The sequence below is a fragment of the Drosophila sechellia genome, chromosome 2R (genome assembly GCF_004382195.2).
Source record: "Drosophila sechellia strain sech25 chromosome 2R, ASM438219v1, whole genome shotgun sequence".
Lineage (NCBI taxonomy): Eukaryota > Metazoa > Arthropoda > Insecta > Diptera > Drosophilidae > Drosophila > Drosophila sechellia.
Genome location: NC_045950.1, coordinates 6,373,558 through 6,397,022, shown reverse-complemented (window position 1 = coordinate 6,397,022; position 23,465 = coordinate 6,373,558). Strand labels below are relative to the sequence as shown.

Genomic DNA, 23,465 nt, shown 5'->3' with positions numbered 1-23,465 from the left:
ATTTTATTAATTTATAGGCTTAGTAATTTAGCTGACTAAAAATGTTTCAATTTGTTCAGTTTATCATTGGTATAACAACGAGTTTTTGATTGTTAAAATTGAAAGCCTTACTCGACTGAAACTCGTTATTGAGTTTCTAGTAAAATATGCATACACAGCAGCGTGCACTAAATTCACACTGAATAATTTAGCTACCAATTCCCCCAGTTGGCTGGCAAACAAAACAAAAAAATGGCCCAAAATTCGCGAAAGTGGCCAATGGCATATGGAAAGAGCATTTCCGCTTCGTTGGACGCCCGCCGATCAAATGGCATTCTTGTACTTGATGTTTTTTTACGCTTTCTTGCCAATGTTTCCCCCTCACCAGCACCCTCCCCCCTTTCCAGCCATTATTCTCTACTACCATGCTGGTGAGGAACAGGACTAGAGCGTTTCGTTAGCTTCAAACGAGCATTTCGAGCCCGCCAGCAAAAAGCTGTTCATAAATTGCATGTTGGCTTTTGTGTTGGCATGTCGCTCCCGAGGACCCCAAGGATCCCCGACAGCCCGAAGACCCCTTCTTATCCAGCAACCAGGTGAATGTGTGTGTACTCCATTTGGTTTTTTAATAGACCCTGCTCGCATTTAAACTGTTATGCTCGGCCTGGTCCGACGCTCTGCCCCTGGACTGGGCACAAAGGACCTGCTCCTGGCTTTATCGTTTAAGCCAAATCAGTGTCGAGCTCTGCCACATACGTGTATTCCTGCCGCAGGTGTCTGTGTGGGTGTGATTGGGGTAGTGGTGGTTGGTTGAAATCGATGGCTCTGCCAGCTAAGTTTAGTATGAATTTACAATTTCACTACCTGCACACGGACTCTGGGCACCATAAATTCTGAGGCAACTCCCACGCGTCGCGTGTGCGATTCTCGACGGCAATTAGCACCAGCTCATGGACACATATTAATCGTTTGGTGGAGCAAATGTAATTAAAAACCGGTTAATTATTGGAGTAAATACTAAGCTAAAATTTCCCTGCTCACACATACGATAAAATATTAAAAACCCATTCGGTGCGGTTAATTAGCAAAGGTAAATAGCACTGTGTGTATTTATTTCATAACATTTAATTTTCGACCGATTGCAAAGTAGCGTGGGCTGAATTCGATACCTGCCAAAAGTGCTAAGTGATTTATACTAACGATTAGAATCGAACACGGCATAAAAACAAACATACAAAGCATTTCTAGCCGGGCTGTTCGATAACGTTTATATCGCCTCCATTACGGAATGACAAATGACGCGAAGATACGACTCGGATGTTGATGGAACGGGCAAAAATAAATTATTACCATTCAAAGATATAAACAGCCTATAAAACGCTAGTTCAATAGTTATTTCTGCCAAGATAAAAGATATTTTCGTACGCTCAAGGCGATGACAAGAACAAAATAAAAGGAAATTATTAAGTAGTAGTATTGGGGGGATTCTAGTACTTATAATCTGGCTAATAGGCAAAATGAAATCATTGTGAGATATGTTAAGTGGTAAAAAATTAAGTCATATATGTTTAGGGAGATCAAAAAAATATAATTGGAAATTATTGTATAGGTATTTTTCATTTAACATTTCAACAAAGAAAGGGTATCCTGAAATAATTTTCTTTACATATTGTTCGTACAAGTTATTTAATTGGTTATTCCTACAATGGGAAACATTCAATTTGCCGCAAACTGTGGAGGATTCAGGCGCTCGTTCTCAGGAGTCTCATTAGCAATACAATTATGTGTGTCTTTAACCAAAATCAACTGCTTCTGGCCATGAGCTTTGGAATTATTTAAAGACCAACCAATTGACCACTCAAACAATTAGCAAAGCAAATAGAACGAAAAAAGTGCAATTCAATCATGGTGAAATAAAATGCCAGGCAAACAAATTACTCAATTAGCTAGTGAAAAATTTCGAACAAATTTAGCCAGTAGATCGCGTTAATGAGTACCAGCAGCATTCGCAATGCTCGTATTAACTATTCATTAATTAAAAAGCCACAGCCCGTTGTCTGTGTTAGTTGCAGCAATTAAAATGAATTTATACCGGAAATGGAAAAGTTCACAGTTTACACTCGCTGCTGCTGCTGCTGCCAAATCAAATGGCATTCTGCTGACTGCAACACATGACGTATACGCAATGCGGTCACAGTTATTATTGGGTTGGCTAAAAGCACGTGTCCCTGTATGGGTGAGTGGGCCAAAAGGAAGAAGCAGAACACAGCCCCGTTTTCGAGTGTTTATTAGAACTATTTTCCTGTGGTTTCAGTTTGTATTGTTATGGCCGGGTGTTAGTTATTAGTGCAGTTCGTTGTTCGTCCTTTGGCTTCTGGTTTTTGGTTGATGGTGGCTGTTGGCTGTTGGTTTGTTGGTTTGTTGCTTGTTGAGGCTTGTTGAGGCTTGTTTCTGCAGTTAGTCGTTATTGCGGCTTGTCGTGTCAAGGGTTGGCGACAAATTCCCCCCTTGCTCCCCTTTCCCCAGCCAGCCAACCATCAAAGCCCACAGTTTCTTTCTTTCGGCCGCCGATGCGACATTGTTAGCCGCAGTTGTTCGAGCCTTCAAGCGTTTCTCGAAAATAGTTCAAAGGGAAGAGCCCACCTGCAGGCAGCATTTTGGCTTGGTTTCATTAATTTGCTTATTTAGCAAGTCACTCGAGTTTCACGCGGCGCACTTTCAATTTCCTCGCTTTTCCGCACTTTATTTTTAGCCAGCCAGCCAGCTAACTGCACTTGGCGCTCATCAAAATTCACTGTCGGAAGTGCTTTGCTGCTGCCAAAGGAAATCTGCACTTGACTCCGTTTGCTGTACGTACTTGGCCATTCGAATCTGCATAAATACTATATATACACAAACAGATAAACATATAGCAGATGCTATATGTGCAGCGTGGTCGGCGGCAGATTGTTCCTGCACTGCGGCATCAGCTTATGCAAATGACCCAGGCGGGCTATCTATCATAGGTCAGCAGATTATGCTAATGCCCAATATCTCGTTGCCTTCGAGAGCGGAGAAGGCAAACATATCTATTTCAATATTCAGTGAACCTTCATCGGCTCAGGAATCTATCTATATTCAAATAGTTTCGATTCTAGAAGTCATTGCATTGGCATTCAACAGTCAATTAGGGAATGCCAGAATAAACAAACAGGATACTGGGGCTTAAAAGAACTTTTAAAATTTATTTTAAAAGGAATACATATTTGACATACCTTAAGCTAAGTATTCTATGAACCTATTTTCTACTTTTGAAATATAAATTTACAAGTTGCACATACTTCCGACAATTCATGGGTTGTTACTATGCTTGTGAATGGTTTGCACTGAGTTTGGCTATTAACTTGATTGTAAAAGCAATTAATTAAATAAATTACATTTTCATCAATCATTGCCTACAATTATAGGAAGAATTTTAGGTTTGAGTTTGAAAAGCATTGCAATAGATTTAAGTTAAACGGCAAACTACTCAGAGGTTTCAAGTCATTTCCAGGCAAAGTTCTGCAAGAAAAACTTCGGAACTTACGCTTGGCTGAATTGCAGGCGATGATGAAAGGATTTTGGAATACCACCCTCATCGCTAATAAATGCACAACGAAAACAGTTATTATCAGGGATTCTCGATTTTAACCCCGTGCTCCTCGACATTGACCCCTCTTTTGGGATATTGCCGCTTTTCATCTTATTCTTAACCTCGAAATCAATTATTCCCAGTTCGTTTAAATCATATTAATTATAAATTGAGTATAACGAAGCGAGGCAAAGCCGCTTAAAGAAAAGCTGAACGGAAATGCAAATTTACCCAGACGCTGCTGGTCGAATTTCTGATTACTTGACTTGCATTTCAAATTTGCTCGGACCGAGATTACGATAGAAAAAGTTGTTAGGCCAAAAACTTTGAACATGGAAATGCAATTCGCCGCCGTTAAATCAGCTTAAGCCTATTTTTCAACCCGATCCCGAGACTGTGCAAGCGAAAGGAAACCCCTAATCGGATTAGAGTTTGGCCAACTTAAGGTAAACCAAATGATTACCTGGAAACAGACCGAAAAAATTGTTGGGAAATTCCTGTACACCACATATGAAACTTTGGCAGCTTTCAGGTTTCAAGGCACTCGGCAAAGAGTTGTATTTAAACAATGGCTGTTTATTACAAGTTTAATACAAAATCTAAGCTAGTTTAACTACTATAGTATCAAATGTATAAAATCTGTTATTATGTAAATACATTTATTGAGTGGTTTTTCAACCGCTTTGATTTCTGTGCCATCCATCTGATATGATTGGCCATCGAATGAAAAACTTTCGACTGCCTTTGGCGGAGCACTCGAGTGTGGTATCAGTTAATTTTGGAATCTGTCAAAAAGCATTCAGCGAATTAAACCCAATTGCCACAGCCACAACGTTGAGAAGGAGTTCCGCAGTGGCAGCAGCCACCAGCCAGCAGGCAAATAAACATGGCACATGACACTGGATTACATTTCATTTCACATGTCCCCCGCACACCCACCTACAACCACCCACCCACCACGAAAGGGGTGGCAGACGATGGCCCTTGGAAAAGCCAAGCCGGCAAAATGGCAACTCGCAACTGGCAGCAGTCAGGTGGCGCAGAGACTGCTAAATTTTCAAGTGCAGCAAGGCAGCTCTTTTAGGCGCAGCTCGTGGAAATTGGACATGAAAATGAAAGGCGCCAAGGGATGGGGGTTTTCTTTTCAGGAGTGCGGAGGTGGGGCAGCTGAAATGGCGCACGGAACGTGGCAGTAATGCAGCAGCAAGTGGCACAAGTAGCAGCTGCCACGTTTTGCAGCAGAACAAAACCAGACCAGATACCCTAACGAACTTGCAATGCCCTCGGGAAAATTGGATGCCCAAATTAGATGACCACAACTCGGAGGTCAAGCCAAAATCAGGGCAGATGTAAGGTGCACAAATATATACATATATAGGTCATACATAAAGTAATATTCAAGATAAAAAGTTGATTATTATAAACAAGATAAGTTTATGTATACAACAAATTACACTTAGGTATGCTCTGAGTTCCACCTAATTAATTTTGAATTTTCCTTTTTGAAAATGATTGGAAGAGGACAGAATCCTTTTGTGAGTGAGTAAGCTGGGTTTTCTGAGGCTTTTCGGGATGTACTTTGATTTATCTGCTATCTTTGTGTCAACAAAGCAGGAATCCATCAATCACCTTCTGCCCAATAAACTTGGTTCATCCTAAAAGAGCTCATTTGAACAGAAAAAGTTTACCTTGACCACAATAATGCCGATCGAATCAATGAATGTCAACTCTGAAAGCGAATTTTTCCATTCGCTGATGGACTTTCGTTTTAACCGAGTCATCAAGCGAATTACCCGGTACATTTAAATGGCCAACGACTGGACGAGGATTTAAGAGTGGAAACAAAGAATATTTATGGGCGAAGTTTTTACGAGGGGTTCGCACAGAAACCCAGCGGCGCTTAAGCCGCCCAGTTTTTCCGACTACCCCGTCGGACATTAGAGTGCACGGGAAATGCGGAAAATGGACCGTGCCCCACTCTAAGTAGTTCGTCTGCCCAAGTGTCAAAGCGTCGCCAGCCGCAAGTGTAGCATACTTTTCGAGCGGTCAGTCTGTGCATACACACACACACACACACACTGCATTGTGGCATGTGGTGTGTTTGTGCGAGTGTGTGTGTGTGGCCTAGTCCGAGTGGGAAATTGTTTCGTTTTCTTTTCGAAATGAAAGAAAATTCTGTTTAATGTGCTCTTTATTATTTACATTCGCGTTGCGAGGAGCAGGGAAAACGGACCCTAACAAGCGGGAAAAGCGCCCCTTCCACCAACCGCAAACTCATCAACGTTTCCTTATTTTTTATTTATTTTTTTTATTTTTTTTTGCTGCATCGTATTTTGCCCTCGGATTTTTTATACTTTTCTGTGGCACAGTTCCGGCAGCGGTTCTCTCATTTCTATGCAAATTCAAAGTGCCGCAGGCGCAAAATGTTTTTATTGTATTTAGTGGAATTATTCACGCCAAACTAACTTTTGTCAGGCTACAAAAAGAGGGGAAATCGGTTCATATGTCTTGGCATTGTTTTGATTTCCAGCAGACGCAATTTCTTTGATGCCGCCTCAAATTTTAATGCGTTCAAATTGGCTTTTGCGGAAATGCCGCCGCACCCCCTTTTAATTTCCTTTCGAGGTGTTCCGGAAAAACTGACATGTGCCTTGAGCTTTTTTGATTGCCGGCAATCAATTATAATGACAAACAGTGCAAATATTTTCTCAAATCACTTGGTCGCCCCGCAATGGCCAGCCATAATGCAGCAGGGAAGATCGCAGGAAAATCGCAATAAGTCTCGCGAAAATCGAATCAATATTATCGATCCCTGCACTCAAGACGTGTGTGCACATACATGTATATATATGTATATATATATACCCATAAATTATTCACATCATGTTACAATTGTATAATTATTGGCTGGCAGAAAAGCGAGTAGGATTTGTCAATGGCATGGAATCAGTTTGGAGTGCTTCAATTGAGAACTTCTCTACAATGCATTTCCCTCACATTCAATATGTGTATTATTGTTGCAGCCATAAAATCTGGCTGCAAATCAATACTTATTGTTTAGGAAAATGCGTATGAGGCACGCATATGGTGACATTCCTCTCTTAATACCTAGTAATCCCCTCTATTTGGCTTGTTTTCATATATCTAAGCTACCGACTTAATAACTGAAATCTTTATAGGATGTCGTAAGCGTATAGAGATCAATACTAATCAGCGTACCGCCCACATTCATAACCTTTCCAATTGGTTAATTAAGCGGAGCTATCTAAACGAACTAATTGAGGGTGGCATACTGCAACCTGTTGTACCGCCCACCACCCACTTGCCACCTGCCACCTGATATTGATATCCGCATCAAACGACGGCGAAATCTTAATTGTCAATCAATTTCAGCTTGTTTATAACATTCATGATCCGCGTATCAAGCGGCCAAAACGGGAATGGAAATAGAATCGAGAATTCCAGCTCAAGAGATGCCGCCAATTCCTGGCTAGCTCTTACGTAACCCGAGTCGAACTATGTGACGCTTTATGGCGACGGTGCATGCATATCGAGCTATATGGTGCATGGCTGGCAGCGACAACGTTGCGTATGAGCAACTTTGAATAATTAACTCACTTCAATGGGTGGCAAGCGTGCTGCGGTGGGTCCTTTGGAACTCTGGAACTCTGCCACGTTCTTTCGATTCTCCCTATAGCCTCGATATATATCTCTGCTCCTGTCACTTGATGTGGAACGTAATAAAGTGATGAGAACGGGGCGGGTAGCGGGGGGTGTGGCAGAATATTTTGCTGACAATATAAATTGCATTTTGGCCATTGTCACTTGGCCCAATAACTTGGCAGCGAAAAAGTTACAGCAACAAAACACCGAAAACCATAAAATAGTTGAAATATTTTTAATCAATTTGGCAGCGGGTGACCTTTAAAAAGTTTCAATTTAAGCCGCATGAGTAAAAGGGGTTGGCATTTTACACAAATCATCGGGGCGAAGAAGTTTTCCGATTGATTGAAGCCAGGGAAATCGAATTATTAAATGCTTCTGTATCAATATTTGCTATTTGAGTGGAATTGAAATGTGTGTTTGAACAGTGAGCACAATAATTGAAATCTAAAGCTAACTTGCTCTTTAATGTCATGTAAATTACTTAGCGAATTAAAGTAACTTAAAGAGTTTTTCGGTTCTCAACTTAAGGTGCTAGTTTACTGAGCTTAGGCATTTAACATGGACAACTTCCGATTGATGATTCCATCTCAAACGGTGGACTCCTGTCACGAAACGCACTGTATGTGAGGCTAATCAAATACGGGGAAGTAAAATAATTGCTCGCTGAAGCCTGCTGAGAATGTAACGCAATTTGACGATAATTAAAATTATGCCTGCTGTTGGGCATCCGAGGGGGGTGGTGTGTTGTGTAGGGATGTGTCACGAATAACGCTTTAAGCGGCTTATAGGCCGCCCACTGCCCCTCCCCCTCCCTCGCCTCAGTGCGCCCCTCGAAGGGAGCAAGGCCACGTCGAATGTAATTATCATTAGTAAGAGACATTGGTGAACAATTTTTGCGTGTCCGCACGTACACGGTGTTTAGGACTTAGGATCCGGGGACTTGGGAGTCCTCGGACCACGGCAAAGGGGCCAGCCTAATCTCTGGGCAAACAAAAGCCTTCCAGCCCCTTCTTCTGCCATTTCTTTTGTTTTTTACCCTTGGCAGCTGTTCAAACAAATTACAATAAATTCGCAATTGTTCTTACGGAGCCGCGGACATTTGATTGATGAAAAGGCATCAACAAGTGCGGCGGCTACAATGGCATTAAGATCTTAACAATTTAAGCCAACAAACACCAAAAAATAAATTCGAAACGAAAGGGGAAACGCGGAAAAGCGAATGGCGCGGCGAAATTAGCGCACTTAAAGTGATTCATTGATAACTTTTTGGCACGCCATCGGACAAAGCCGGCTTGGTATGATTATAATCCCCGGACCCATCACCCATCACCATCATCATCATCAGAGCAGGTCTAATCAGTGTCACACGCCATCGAAGTGGGCAAAAGCCACCGATGCGGTATTCCAAAATAAAGCCCAAGAGGCAGTGGCAATGGAAGGGGGCAGCCGGCAGGTGCACGGATAATGGGCTAATGGCATTAAGTGCAGGGTAATCAGGGTCTGCTTTGTGGGAAAATAGGGCTGACACGGATACATTACGTTCTTTTATACTGAAAGTGACTTGGTGATGCATTGCATCCTTGATATGCAAACTCATACCTTTCTTTCCATTCAACTGCACTTTAAATGAGCACATGATGGGGGAACCAACATTGAGTGCCGGGTAAACAACTCCTGCCTGGAATCGCTCATCCCTAAGCAAATCAAAAATACCAGACCAGGTCGGAACTCCCCGTTCAAATCTTCCAACCCGCCGCATCCCCTTTGTGTTGAGTGGGAGTTGGGGATACACTCGACGTTGCCTGGCATTTTAGTTAGATTAAAAACACGGCCCAGAAGGAGAAGATGGGCCTGTTTTGGGGGGGAGTAATCTATAATGCCTGCTAGTAAGTATCAGTCTGTGCCTGCTGGCGATTGATATGCAGATATATGAGGACAGGAGTGGGTCGAGTTGGATTTGGCGGCAACACCTTGGCAACTCTGCAGCTGCCAGGGTTGCTAAGTAGGCCATGGCAATGTGTGTCTTCGCAGAACACACACACAGAATCGCACACCTGGCGAATGAAATTATTCCATTGAATGCCAAGGAAAATACAACACGAGTAACTTTTTCCATATGCACAAGAAAAATGGAGAGTCGAATGGTGGAAACCCGGGGGAAAACTGAGTGCCGCATGCAGTCAACTGTCAACGATTTTCCTTTTTGCCAGCATTTTGTCCTAGATTTCATTATTGCCAGCAAATTAATTGCACACCGAGCCCAACACAACCTGCTTACTACCCATACACGGGGGGAAAAGCTGAAGAGATTTTCGATGTAATTCAATCTTCATTACAGAGACTCACTCATTGGGTTTTTTTTGGGCATGAGTCTTTTCCAATTTTCCGAAAGCGTATATTTCCCAAATTACGATTACATGCATTGCCCTGGGTGTACGATTCCCCTTCTGGGAACTAGGAAATTATGCATTTTTTCCGAGTGCATCCAGACCACCATGGACTATGAATAATTCTGTTTGCTGTTGGCCTGTCCAACCAGGCACGCCCATGCCTGCCAAAGGACGACTGCTAATTGCCCGTAATGAGGAACTATGGCTGTCCGAGAAAGGGTTTCGCAGGGAGTGGGCCTTCTTGAAGACCACTTTCTTGGTCTGCCGTTGACTTTCCATCCAGTTGATTTTCAGTTGAGCTATTTTCAGCCTAATCAAGTTGACTTTTATACGAGGCATTCCCCGACATTATCTGCAAACTTTCCCGTGAGTTCTTGCGAAACCAGCCAGCATAAGCCTTATCAAGGCTAAGAGAGCGCTACTGGCTCCCAGTGACTAAGCCGAATATTATGGCCATAAAAATGTTACTTTAAGCTGCTTTAAGCTGATAACAGGGCTAACAGGGAGAGCGAATGGAATTCAACGGAAGGAGAGCAGTCGAGCATGCAAGATCCTTGGCAAAGCAAAAGAAGAATCTCAATAAGCAAAACAGGTTATTATTGTAAGCAGAAATACTCAAGAATAACTCTCGGACCACTTTAATACTCTAAGCTGGGTTAAAAGAGAGGGATATTTAAGCATTAGCTTTCACAAGCAAGTAAAAATTAAACTTATTGCCAAATATATATTAAATGCAAATAAATATTGAAGCAGATTGTTTAAAAACAGCCAAGTTAAGCAAACTAGTTATTGTTATATAGATTTATTATAAAGCATTTCTTTAATATTTTTAAGGATAGCCTTTTCTCGAAAAGATAGGCAGACAATTTGCCCTCGCACACAGACAGACTTACTTTACATACTCCACATTTGCATAATATTTTCATTATCCCTGTCCCTGACTGTCGCAAAATTCATTTTTCATAAAAGTGGGCGATTTTCATTACACCGCACTCCTTAAATGCGAATATCTCGAAGTGCTTGAATTTCATAAAAATGCGTGATGCTCAACTATGGCAACCATCATTGTCACGATGACAAACGATGAACAATATACCAGACCCACCAACCCACCAACTGCCCCTCCCGCCGCAGCCCCACACTTTCCCCAGTTGGCGAAAGTGCAGAAAGTGCATTGCTTAAATTGAACTTTGGCGCTGCCAACACAATCTGCTGCTGCAGCTGGAGGGCCAGACCGCAGAGACACCTTCCCAGGAAAAACCTCCGTGGCACCGAGTTTTCCCTGTTCTCCGAGTTTCCAGAACATGACACCGCCGGCGATAGCGTAACCGATGAACCCAAGTCCAGGGCAGCTCGTTGGGGAGTGCGGGGTCTGACCGAAAAGTGCAAATGTCGCATATTAAATTAACGCTGCCACTTGACAGACACCCCCTGCCATAAAGCACCCCGTGACCCACCTCTCGAGGTCCAACACTCAAATTGGCCGAGCGTGAAAAAGCAGATCATAACAGCCACAACCATAAAATGAAATCAAAAATTGCTAATCGAAGGTATCGCAGTGTATGTATGTATACTGACTTGTCAGCAGTCGTTGAATACACTGTACCCCATCAATGATTATATTTGTTTGCTCTTATCACGAATGCATACTATTTTTACCAGTCCTTTTGCTATTTTCTGATAGAATTTACGAGCAAAGTCGCGTCATAAGTTATGTCGAGTGCCTCGAATATCAGATACCCATTGCTTGCACTCGAGCGCCACCTAGCGGCGTTACAACACTATATTCAAAAACTGCCTTTTAATTGTTATACTAAACCACTTGTTTGTCGTATTACTAAGTATCCTCCAATCCAGTGGTTCCTCATTTGAAATGCAGCACATGGCGGCTAATCATAATGAAATTACTCATACGCAAGGTTAGCCGCCGACCAGACCCATTTACTGCGAAACACAGAGAGAGTGGATGCTGTTGACACTGGGTATCGTGCAATAATTCAAAATTCCGTCTAGACTCTGAAAGAGACAAAGGAGATGAAAAATAAAGATGTTGCCGGGGGAAATTGTGCCATTTCGTGTCATTGTTTACGCTGCCATTGCTGAGGTTGTGTACCATTCGCTTTAAAGTCGTTAAACACTGCAGACACCAGCACAAATTTTAGAAACTTTACGACCGGCCCACAACAACTCGTCTAGTTTCTGCATTAATTGACGCAATCGATTTGAAAATTCAATGGGCTGGATTATACCAGGCCTTTGTGCCGATCCCATGTGTAAACAAGAGCCAGCGCTTTTGTGGCCATAAAAGCAATATTTATATCGCTGCGAAGCAAGAGAAAATTCCTAATTACCTCAAACGCATCCATCTTCACGAGCAAACCCCCAATAAAGGCAAATCAATGCGCATATAGATCAGCAAATAATAAATTTAGCTGATATACATGATGCATGATATGTGATATATTATAGAAGATATACACGACGTTGATGGGCAAAATGACCTGTGGCCCAGAGGACTCGACTGAATTATGACCGCTGGGGCGAAAGAGTAAAGTGAAATGAAAATTCTATTGACAAATGACTTATTTGTTGCTCTGCTTTCGCCGGCGAACCATAGCGAAAATATTTTCAAACTATGCGATATCGCACATCGCGAAAACGCCAAGAAGTCTAAGCGCAAAAGTCCCAACGATTTTGTTAAATATAGACGCAATGCTTAGTGGCCAGGAATTGGCCACGTATACAAAAATAAGAAATCGCTGCGATGTGGGTCGTCGACATAATTGATGACTTGATATATGCAAACACACACAAGTCCGCATCTTGGCTATATAGCCCAGGTTCAGGCCTACTTAAGTGATTGACTTCTGGGGTTAAGAGCCCCATAAAGCGAATAGTGTAGGAATGGTCAGTGAATGCCACTTTATACCGAAGCTGTTTATGGTTTTAGGTGGCAAAGTTTGTTTAATAAGTTTAAATGCATTTATTTATATTTGATCTGTGATTATCTATGATTATATTCATTTAAATATTTATAATGCAATATTACAAAAATTGATTTCAAATGATTCCTATTAAAAACTTCAAGTAAAACTTGATTAAATCTTTATGGAAATATATTGGCTTTAAGAATATATATTTAAGGATTCTTTAAAGTATCTGCATATTTTAGATAGATTTTAAATGACCCATATTTAATTTCAACAGATTGTAATGATTTTAGCAGGCTGGACAGGTAAAATGTAAAATCTACATCAATTTCTTTAATTTGTACTTGAATCATAAATACCCACGCAATCTATTTTATTTAAACTTGCAAGATAAACTTTTCAAGCTGTCAACAATTTTGACTTTTCCATTTCTCATATTACCGAAATTCTGATCATACAAGGACAGTCGGCAAAGAATGGAAAGTGAAATATTACTGTTACCTGATTGAACCCCTCCTCAGACATTGACCAATTTGCAACTGGCTGTCAATTCGGAATATTAGCTTGCATGTGTGTACAAACACTTTTATCTAGCACCCATATTTATGGCAGTCTGAACAGTGAAATATTCGCAAATTGTCTCCAGTCATGCGGAACTGTAGTGTGCACAACAGAAAAAAAAAACCTAAATCCGAATTCTGTAAAGCGAAACTCAGTGAATATTATTTACATACGAATAGCAGTTCGCAGGCTAATTTGAACATGCTTTGCCTCCACTTTAGTTAACTTTGTGCAAGTTCTGCCTTCTGCAATTATCCCCTTATGGTAATCTATCTATATAGGTTTAAAACAATATTTTTATAATTGTAAAATCATCAAAATAGTAATGGGACATTTATTACATAGATAATGACCAAAAACGTTATTTATAAATATATTTAACTTTTACTTTTTGTGTAGAGAAAGCCCTTATCTTTAAAAACAATTTTTTTTTTAATTTTCAAATCCCTATATTAACTGACTGGTTATCTCTACTGAGGCCCCACTGTGTGGCGAAACCTTCGATTTGGTGACGGCGTTACAAAAACGCAGACCATAACGCCCCCCAATGACAAAGGAAAGCACAAAAGAGCGGACACAGTGCTGCCATCTGTTTGCTCTTTGTTTGTGGATTGGTGTTGCACATGGCGCGAAAGCTTTTTTGGGATCCGAACTGAAGGTGGTGGTTTGGTGGAGGGGCATCGTGGGGAGCGTGGGGAGCTTTCCTGCCCAAACACAATCAGCTGGTGGCTGGCAAAGCTCCAGCGCAATGCTGCGTAATTTTTGTTGTCCGCAGAAGCACCGTAATGCAAACAAACATGTGAGTGCTGACTTCCTCGCCCCCCCTGCTGTTTCGTTTGTTTTTGCTTTGTTTTCGTGGGACAACAAAGCCCAGCTGAGTGCGAGAGAGCTTTGTTCGTAAATGGGCGCTCTGCGCTCCCGCTCTCTAAGCCCCGCTCACTTACAACTGCACCCCCTCCCTTCATTCACAAGCAAATCTATTGCGCACCTTTTCAGCTCTAAAGTGGAACCCCCTGGCATGCAACATTCCATCCCCAACGTAACGGCACTTTATGAGCTGCAAGGTCACACGAAATTTAAATCAATCTATTTAATCTATTTATTTGCACAGTCCCATGATATTTGAAATTGCAACTGTCACGCGTTATCGCAATTGGCCACCTGTCACTCGCAATGAGTACCCACTGTGGCATGACCATTGACTTTATAACTGGTTTTCATCATGGCCCGCCAGAGGCGCACTCAATTTCCACGGGGAAAATTAGGGCGCCCAAATTGACAGTCTAAGGAATTTTTGGTTTTTTTACTCTATTTTCTAGGGCCCCTGTCAAGTGCACACAGCAAGGTCATTGTAAATGTATTTATTTATTTTTAATATTTCCCCAACCCCCACAGCAGTCTATCTTTGGTCTGGCCTGCGCCAAAAACCCCAATAAATAAGCGAGAGCAAGCCAAACAAATAATTTGTTCTGCCGTCTTAGTTTAAACAAAATTTCGTAATTGAAACAGCGTATTTATTTTTGGCGGCAAGGTCGCTGTCAAATCATTTACATGTGGGACGGACGAACGCAGCGCCCCAAATTGGGCCCACCGTTCATATTCGATTTATAGAAATGTACGAGTTTAATCTTTGTTTTAACTGAACGACCAATTTACGTTTATTTTGATAGTTCCCTCATAGCGGATCTATCTTTTATAAAGTACTCTAAGTTCCAAATTGTATGAGATATAAATTGTTTGCATCATTTTTGTGTTTTAAATTATGACAACCAAAACAAAAGAGTTATATCAAATATATTTCAATAATCACATTCCTATACATATGTATGCCGGCACACCCTAGTAATAGGGGGCCGTGAGAAGAACGCCCCAGGGTATCCTTTTTTTTTCGGAAGCCTATCAAAATTTAACGGTATGTTCTTGTCTGATCGGGATTCGGACGCACATCAGACGAGAACTTATCGCATTTGTGGAAATAAAAATTTTCCTTGTTAGTCCGAAATACCCAGAAATCGACCTCTTCAGGCCCGAACCGCTCCTGTGCGCATGTCGAGCGACCTACACACAAAAAGCACTAAACAGGCCAGAATCCGAATCCGAACACGAGCGCACGACTCACCCATATACACTCGCTTACACACATATAGCCACTGACTACTGCACCACCGACCGCCGAGGAGTTGGCGCGGTTCTCGGTGGTTAGTTGAGCGTTTGGTGGCATTGCGAGCGGACGGAGAGCGATTCGGAAAAGCAGAATAGCATAATAGGGCGGACAAGCTGAAAAGCGGAAAAGCTGGCCACTGCGACAAAGGTTAAGCAGCAGCGACAAACACAAAACGACAACAAAGGGAAAACGCATCTAAGCTGGCGCAGAGATCCGAAAAAAAATACACTCAAAACCAGCCCAGACCAACGCACTTTGGGTTTCTTTGTTACGATCTTTTTAACATCGAGTCGGAGCGGAGCACGTCGGAGTCAAAAAAGTCTTCGAATTAGTGCGCAATATTTAACGGAATAACAAGAAACACAACGAACGCGAAACGTGCGCAATAATTTGTTTAAAATCAATGAAGACTGCAACTGCGCAAAACTGAAAAATTGCATCATAGCCATCACAGAACGGGGCAGGGAAAAGTCTATGAGTGAGGAAAAGTGGAAAATCAATAGGGGGCAGAATAAGTAAAGCCCGAATAAATATAGGGGGATCCAAAACCAATCCCATCTAAGTAATCATCAAAAGTGCAAGTTCGCTATGCCTTCCCTTTTGGAGGCGCTGGAGCGCAAGTACTTCGCAGAATGCGAGTTCGAGAATGCCCACCAACCGGAACTCCACAAACGAAGCGACCTGCCCAATGACTTTACGGTCACCAAGTGCGGCGGACGCATGGAGTTCTCCATCTTCATACCGCGGCTATCCCCGCTGACCAGTGTGCCAGCATTGCTGGTCCTCAACGACTGTGACATCGATTCGGCCGGGGACTTCGACAGCATCCGGGAGAAGTGCCAGCGGGTGAGGGAACTGGATCTGGCCCAGAACAAGCTGAGCGACTGGTCGGAGGTCTTCAGCATACTGGAGCACATGCCGCGCATCGAGTTCCTCAACCTGAGCAAGAACCAGCTGGCCAGTCCGATCGGCACGTTGCCCACGGCTCCCACGATAAATCTGAAGAGCCTGGTGCTGAACGGCACCTACTTGGACTGGGCCTGCGTGGATACCCTGCTGAAGAATTTGCCCGTGCTCCAGGAACTGCATCTCAGCCTGAACAACTACAGGCAGGTGCTGATCGATGCTGAGGAGGCGGAACAGCGGCTGCAGGAAACGGAAACGCCAGAGGAAACCGAGCGGCGAATCACCAAAGCCCATCCTGCTCTAAAGACCCTGCATTTCACCGGTAATCCCGTCGAGCACTGGCAGGAAATCTGTCGGCTGGGCCGGCTGTTTCCCAACCTCGAGGCCCTCGTTCTGGCCGATTGTCCCATCAAATCGCTGCAGGCCGAGGAGAGCAGCGAGACCCATAGATACTTCCCCAGCCTGAGGCTTTTGAACCTAAGTTCCGCGCAACTGGATAGCTGGGCGGCCATCGATGAGCTGGCCAAGTTTAGCGAGCTACGCAACCTTCGTGTGAAACACTGGCCACTCTGGGAAAGTCTGGAGTGCACGGAGCACGAGAGAAGACAGCTCCTGATAGCCAGGCTGCCCAATGTGGAGATGCTCAACGGAGGCGGCAAGATCAGCAACGATGAGCGCGTGGATTCGGAGCGCGCTTTCGTTAGATACTATATGGACAAGCCGGAGGAGGAACGGCCTGCGCGCTACCAAGAGCTCCTGCAGATCCACGGCAAGCTGGATCCCTTGGTGAATGTGAGCCTGAAACCAGACAAGCGGGTCAAGGTCCTGTTCACCTACAACGATGTGAGCGAGAGCCGTTTCGTGGACATCTATCTGACCGTCAACGATTTGAAGGTGAAGCTGGAGAAGCTGGTGGGTCTGGCGCCCAACAAGATGCGCCTCTACTATCTGGATCAGGACTACAAGGAGTTCGGGCCGGAGGAGATGCGGTTCCCCAACAAGCAGTTGTACAGCTACAACATCCAGTCGGGCGACGAGATCATCATCGATGCCAAGAAGTGAGGCGCGACGTATGGGCTACATGCTTCCGTATCTGAAGAGGATTAACATTAACCCGAACCGCGCTTCGTCCCCCGCCTGGTGCTACAACTTGTGATCTTGTACACGAATCATTTACATATACTTTACTCTACTGTTAGTGCCGTTCTGTTCTCCGCAGCGAACCCCTGTGTACATACGTTCTGAAAATGGCCAAGCGAGCATTACTGCGCACCCACATCGTATATTTTAATTACTGCCTAACCTAAGCCACACACAAAATACAAATACAAACCACCACAAAAAAACAAAACAAAAAAAAAAAAAAAAAAACAAGCAAGAATGCATTAAACAATTTTAAAATTTACACACTCTGAGCGTTTTATGGTGATGGGCAGCACTTGCCGTTGGGGATCGCTGGAAGATAAGATATGACTCATGGAGCGTACTCGAAGCACCCCAACACAGGCGCACGTCCACGGATTGGGGATAGTGGGGAGCTTTCGCGATCCCGTTGTCGATAGCTGACTTCAGCACTGCAATTATCTCGCTCGAGCAGAGCTTTGAAAAGTTACCGGAAAAGAGACCTGAGAACTGGCTCTCCCGCTTCCCACATGCAATTAGCCGAACAACAATAAGTATCTATGATGGTTATATACGTCCACTTAACACATTTTAGTTATGGACACTGGTGTTCAAAATAATAGTGATGAAATGCCTACTAAATAATTCGTCAACGATTAAAATACATCTAAAATATTTTACAAAATTAAAATAAAAATTTTTTTTAAAATAAACATTTTTTAATACTCCGAATCTGATATATACATAGGTATCTTAGATATAGGTTACAATTCTTATACTAACTTTTATGTGATATTTAAATAAAATGCTATGCTCGTACTATTTATTTGATCACAACTGAAAGATATTCACCATTTAGCGGGGCTTTATCACGTTCTGGTCAGTAAAGTCACGATTATTTGCTTTGCTTTCATCTGAAGCTTTTTATGAACAATTAATTTATTGATTTATCAAGTAAGTCAAGATGAGAAGCTTCAATTCTTTTCTTGTTGAGCGTTTATGAAAGAGCATTTCTTATAGATCAATAATCAAGACAAAAGCAATTTATTTAGATTTCCTTATTACTTAGATCATTGTTTTGATTTTATTGAAAACATTCGTATTCATGTATTTCAAAGCTAAAATTATCTTATTAAAATCCTATCTTCCATAGTTTCAATAAATTTGTTGACAGAGATGTAATCGATCGTCAAACCTGTCGTTTAGTTGCCGTACTAAATTTTGTCCTACGACTGAAACTCCTTGGAATCGAATACCAATATCAAGTAGAACTCTCCCATTAGCGGCTGGTAGTTTTCCAGCACTCCCCGAACGAATTGCCAAAAACTCACCCATATTTAGGTTGTTTGGACTGGGGCATGGCAAGTGCCCAATGTTAATGACGTAGGATCGATAGGCAGCACGTTGGGCAAAGACAAAGTCGAGAGATCGTGACTAAAGCGAACCTGACCCGCCCACAACGGCAATGGGGAGCCGAAACGAAACCGTCGCTAAAATGCGCGAAATTTTATGGGGCTCCGCTGATGACGAGCTGCAATATACTTGGGTATATGGGGTATTTATTAAAACAAATCAAATAGAGGTCTACGCAGACTTGGGCTGTCGTAAAAATGCAAGGTGTGTGGAACGAAAAAACTGTTTATGTAGATAATTAATAAAATTTACACATGGGGTTTTGAAAGTCTAGTTGTTAAGGAAGGTTTTTTAACCGGCCGTCGCTCGCCCGTCGATCGAGTTGCGGTTCAATCGTCGTTGGAGCCAGACGTGTCCGAAGTGTCAAAAATATTTGCCGAGATTTTCCGAGAACTCAGCGGGTTGGAATGAGATCAGAATGGATCCGGACAACGATATTTATGCCTTCTACGACATAAGGGGGTACAAGGGGTACACTTAAAACAATATTAGCAGCTAAACTGATTACCACAATGCAGCAAAATCAAATACTAAGCTTCAAATTTCTGGACTTGCAGGAAATGTAGACCGGGCAGGCCGAACTCGGAACGAATCCTGCAACCGCGAATGTCACTCCTAGGAAAGCCGCTGAACTACAACCGCGGCACCCGCCGCGATGTTCGCTACCGGCGCCTCCAGAGTCGCCTCTACAACTTCCTGGAGCGGCCGCGCGGCCTGCACGCCATCTTCTACCATGTGATGGTGTAAGTACACTGCAAAAAAAGTTTTTAAAGTGTTCATAATAGCATCTAGTTGAAGTTACACGTAAGAAAAGTTAATTTCTTTAGAAGTTTTTATAAATTGATTTTGGTACACTAACAATTATTGAATTACATAATAGAAAATAGCATTTATTTACTTAACATAACAATGAATTGTAATTTTTAATTTTCTAAAGATTCCTGATGGTGTTCACCTGCCTGGCGCTCAGTGTGTTTTCCACCATCAAGGAGTACGAAGAGGACGCCGTCTACATTCTGTTCCGCATGGAGATCCTGGTCGTTATCTGGTTCACAATGGAGTTCGGAGCTCGACTCTGGTCATCGGGCTGCCGATCGCGATACCAGGGATGCCTGGGTCGACTGAAGTTCGTGAAGCGACCATTCTGTATTATAGGTAAATAACAATAAAACGTAAAATAGTTTCACTAACTGAATGCGATCTGTGCGTTGCAGATATTGTCACCATTTTAGCCTCAATTGTAGTATTAGGAATGGGCACCTCGGGCCAGGTGTTCGCCACGAGTGCTTTACGTGGCCTCCGGTTCTTTCAGATCCTTCGGATGGTGCGCATGGATCGGCGGGGCGGCACCTGGAAGCTGCTCGGTTCGGTTGTATACGCACATAGACAGGTGAGTTTGCTTTCCACGTTTGCACCTTGAAAGTATTTGCTCAAGTTCTCTGTGATTAGAGTGATTAATAAGATCACTTACTCTTATCGTTATCGGGATGGCAAGTGCACTTTAATTGCGTAAAGAACACATGCTTTAAAATTAATTAAATGCCTATCTTTAAAGACCTACACGATTTTGTCTTGCAGGAGCTGATCACAACCATGTACATAGGGTTCTTAGGTCTAATCTTTGCATCATTCCTGGTCTATATGTGGGAGAAGGACGTCAATGATAAGTTTAGCAATTTCGCCCAAGCCCTCTGGTGGGGTGTGGTAAGTCACTTAGACCCCATGAATTTATTCCAGTGCTAGCCCATCCTTCCGATTCCAGATCACACTCTGCACGGTGGGCTATGGTGACATGGTGCCGATCACCTGGCAGGGCAAGCTAATTGCCTCCTGCTGTGCCCTTCTGGGAATATCGTTCTTCGCATTGCCAGCGGTAAGTCACTTTTAGATTCCGAATAAATATACCTTTAATAGTGCCACTTATTTTCAATTACTTTTTTATACGTGGGTTACAAGATAAAGACATGTTATCTCACTATTTATGATTGACAATAAAGTGCTGTTATACTATTCTTATCGATAAAACATAGCCCCAGTTGCTCTTGCAGCAAAATTACATATGTGATGAAGTCATTCCAAATCCACTTCACCACATCCTCCTTTTTTCCTAGGGCATCCTCGGCAGCGGATTTGCTCTGAAGGTGCAGCAGCAGCAGCGGCAGAAGCACATGATTCGGCGTCGCCAGCCGGCGGCCACTCTCATCCAGGCCGTGTGGAGATGCTATGCGGCCGACGAGCATTCCGTATCGGTGGCTACGTGGAACATCCACCGGGTGGCTCTGCCCAGTCCGCCAGCTTCGTATGTATTGCCTTAATATCGACTGATCCTTTGTGGGGCGGAACATTTGAATGGAACTCAAGTATCTTTTGGGGGTATATTGCAGAAGAGAAGTTCAACGACTACTATACAGTAACGATAAAACACTTGCACAGTCACAAATACTTGCACACTGACACAAACACACACACACACAAACACTATTCGCATTGGTGTGTATAACCAAAGAAAAACTTGAGAATGTGTTTACGAGCTGGCGAGCTAGAACTTGTGAGAAGCGCGTAGAAAGGCGCTAAATTTTGGTATCTTGTCATGTAGAGCTCAATTCAAAATTTGAAAAAATCCCTTAATGTGTACAGAACAATAACACTGATCAAACTAAAACACTCATAGGTAGAAATAGAGATATTAGCATATGCAACTATAGCCACCCGACTGTCTTTCTATCCGTCTTTCTTCTGTCCACTCGATTAATCACTTATGTTCTATATAATTTACTTATTCCCATAGATAATATAATTTTTGTAAACATTTTCAGTTCTGAAAACTGGGAGCGATTATTAAAAAACATAACTGAATATAGGTAAAAGTTGATAACCGTAACAAAAAGCAATCAAAATCAAGCCAAGCAAAGACTCAAACAATCTGCCAATCATTCTGTACGGGCGGTGTTCCTCAGCCCCCAAAAGCACCCACATCAGTAGACATGGCTCCCACATCTGAAATCAAAATTAAATCTAGTTAATTCGCAGCTTTTCTACCATCAGCACCAGTCTCAATCTCCCTCTCTGTCGCACTCGCTCTGTCGCCTCGTCTTTCCATCTCTGTCTTTCGCTGCATTCAAAGGCGTTTTTGCTAAATTTTTTAAACTTACCCCATTGACCGAAAACAATTAATCAATATGATACGAATTGATTCTCATTTTGTGTGTTCTGCTGCCTCGCGCCCAAAAACTCCATAAAAATGCATATAATTGTGTGTATAATCTATAATTAACACGTGAGTTCAATGAAGCCAAATGAGTGAAAAGCTTTTTATTCGATTCTCTCTCTTGCTCCTTTTACCCCTTTAATCCATGCGAAATGAAGACACCACCACCCACTCACCCCTCCCTAAGTTCGTAAGGTTTTTCTTCTAGCACCTCGATGCCTCGTTTCCCCCAGTCCCGCCTTTCAAAAATGAAGGCATCGCCTCAAGAATTTTCAAAATTTTAGGGTTTTAGTATTCAGATCCAAAAATATTTTCGAATATAAATATATTGAGCAGTTTCATTTGTAGTGATGAGTCAAATTTATTAAATGATAAAGGGCGAGTACCTTGATCTCTCAAACCAAATAGTGTACAATTTAATATTTATGAATCTTAATATTTTTTCATGTGTAGCGTTAAATAATTTTTGCTTAAACTAAAAGTCGTGCGAATTTCACGTTTTAGCTTGAGTCACGAATATAGGAAAATAGACCCAGATTTCGGAAGATGAATCATAGTTAGCACCCAGACACAACCGAGCTGTGTTTGCAGATAAATACGTTGTATCTCAGAAATACCCAGTAAACAGAGCATAGTAAGGCGATGCTTTCTTTTTGAGGTACGGGTAGATAGTAGTCGGAACCTCATCGACTTTTTAGCACCTCACTTCTCTCCTGTAAATGTTGGAATTGATATACAATGTTGTTGCCTCAGCACCGAAATGCCAATTTTAATTCTGTTTATTCTCACTCTATGTACATATGTTGTATGCGCAATTACACACACACTCACACAGCTACACACCCACACCTTAACTGTGAACCACAGTCGTGTACTCTTAACTATTTGCCAGATAACCTATCTCTTTATTATAAGAATACATATCCATCTGACAAATGCCAATATTTGAGTGTTGACTTACCCCTTCTGTTCCCACCCCCTCGATGCAGACGGGCGTCATCCAGCTTCAAGCACAACACGTCCTTCGTGGCCCGGCTGCCCACCATCCGGAGGCACAAGAGCCAGACGATACAGACGCCGGGCGGAGGCGACGGCGGCGGAGTGTCCAAGCCGCCGGGCTCGTCAAGGGCCTCCACGAGGTACACCCGCACCATCCGGGACATCAATGCGTCCGTGGAGAATCTGGGTAAGTTGGTGGGCCATCGGGCAGCTTCTTCCGATTTCCGTTTATGTTTCCCCATTTCCATTCCATTGCGAATTTCTGTTTGCACACAGCCCTCATGCACACACACACACACTTTCAGCTTTTGAAGATGTCAAGGTGCGTTTCGTGACTATAAGGCGATATTTTTTCAAATCGATATAGTTATCAAAACTTTAAATAATGCGGTTAAGGAATTTTTAGTATCCATGTCTCACAATCTAAATTTTAAATATTTCAAAAATGTTTTCTTTGTTCTTCATATTACATTATAGTTTTGGTGAGAAACTTAACAAATATTAACTTTTAAAAAAG

General features: G+C 42.6%; 2 protein-coding genes across 14 annotated transcripts in view; both read left to right on the top strand.

Moving 5' to 3' along the window:
• Positions 1-23,465, top strand: part of LOC6608471 (potassium voltage-gated channel subfamily KQT member 1) — a 36,864-nt gene that overhangs the window by 8,740 nt on the left and 4,659 nt on the right. For 3 of the 13 annotated variants that reach the window (XM_032717190.1, XM_032717184.1, XM_032717179.1), the window contains exons 1-8: positions 19,093-19,212; positions 19,299-19,484; positions 19,679-19,896; positions 19,956-20,131; positions 20,320-20,445; positions 20,504-20,614; positions 20,853-21,040; positions 22,939-23,135. In XM_032717190.1, the coding sequence (XP_032573081.1) occupies positions 19,160-19,212; positions 19,299-19,484; positions 19,679-19,896; positions 19,956-20,131; positions 20,320-20,445; positions 20,504-20,614; positions 20,853-21,040; positions 22,939-23,135 (1,255 nt within the window). In that variant the 5' untranslated portion in view covers positions 19,093-19,159. Of the gene's footprint in view, positions 1-19,089; positions 19,213-19,298; positions 19,485-19,678; positions 19,897-19,955; positions 20,132-20,319; positions 20,446-20,503; positions 20,615-20,852; positions 21,041-21,557; positions 21,603-22,938; positions 23,136-23,465 lie in introns of those variants that run through there. The other 10 variants (XM_032717181.1, XM_032717189.1, XM_032717178.1 and 7 more) reach the window with 9 other exon arrangements.
• On the top strand, positions 15,032-17,577 carry LOC6608472 (tubulin-specific chaperone cofactor E-like protein). The gene has a single exon (XM_002033170.2). The coding sequence runs from the start codon at positions 15,889-15,891 to the stop codon at positions 17,266-17,268; it is 1,380 nt and encodes a 459-aa protein (XP_002033206.1). The 5' UTR covers positions 15,032-15,888; the 3' UTR covers positions 17,269-17,577.

Coding starts and splice junctions, on each gene's coding strand:
- LOC6608472 (XM_002033170.2), top strand. CDS start 15,889: ATGCCTTCCCTTTTGGAGGCGCTGGAGCGCAAGTACTTCGCAGAATGC.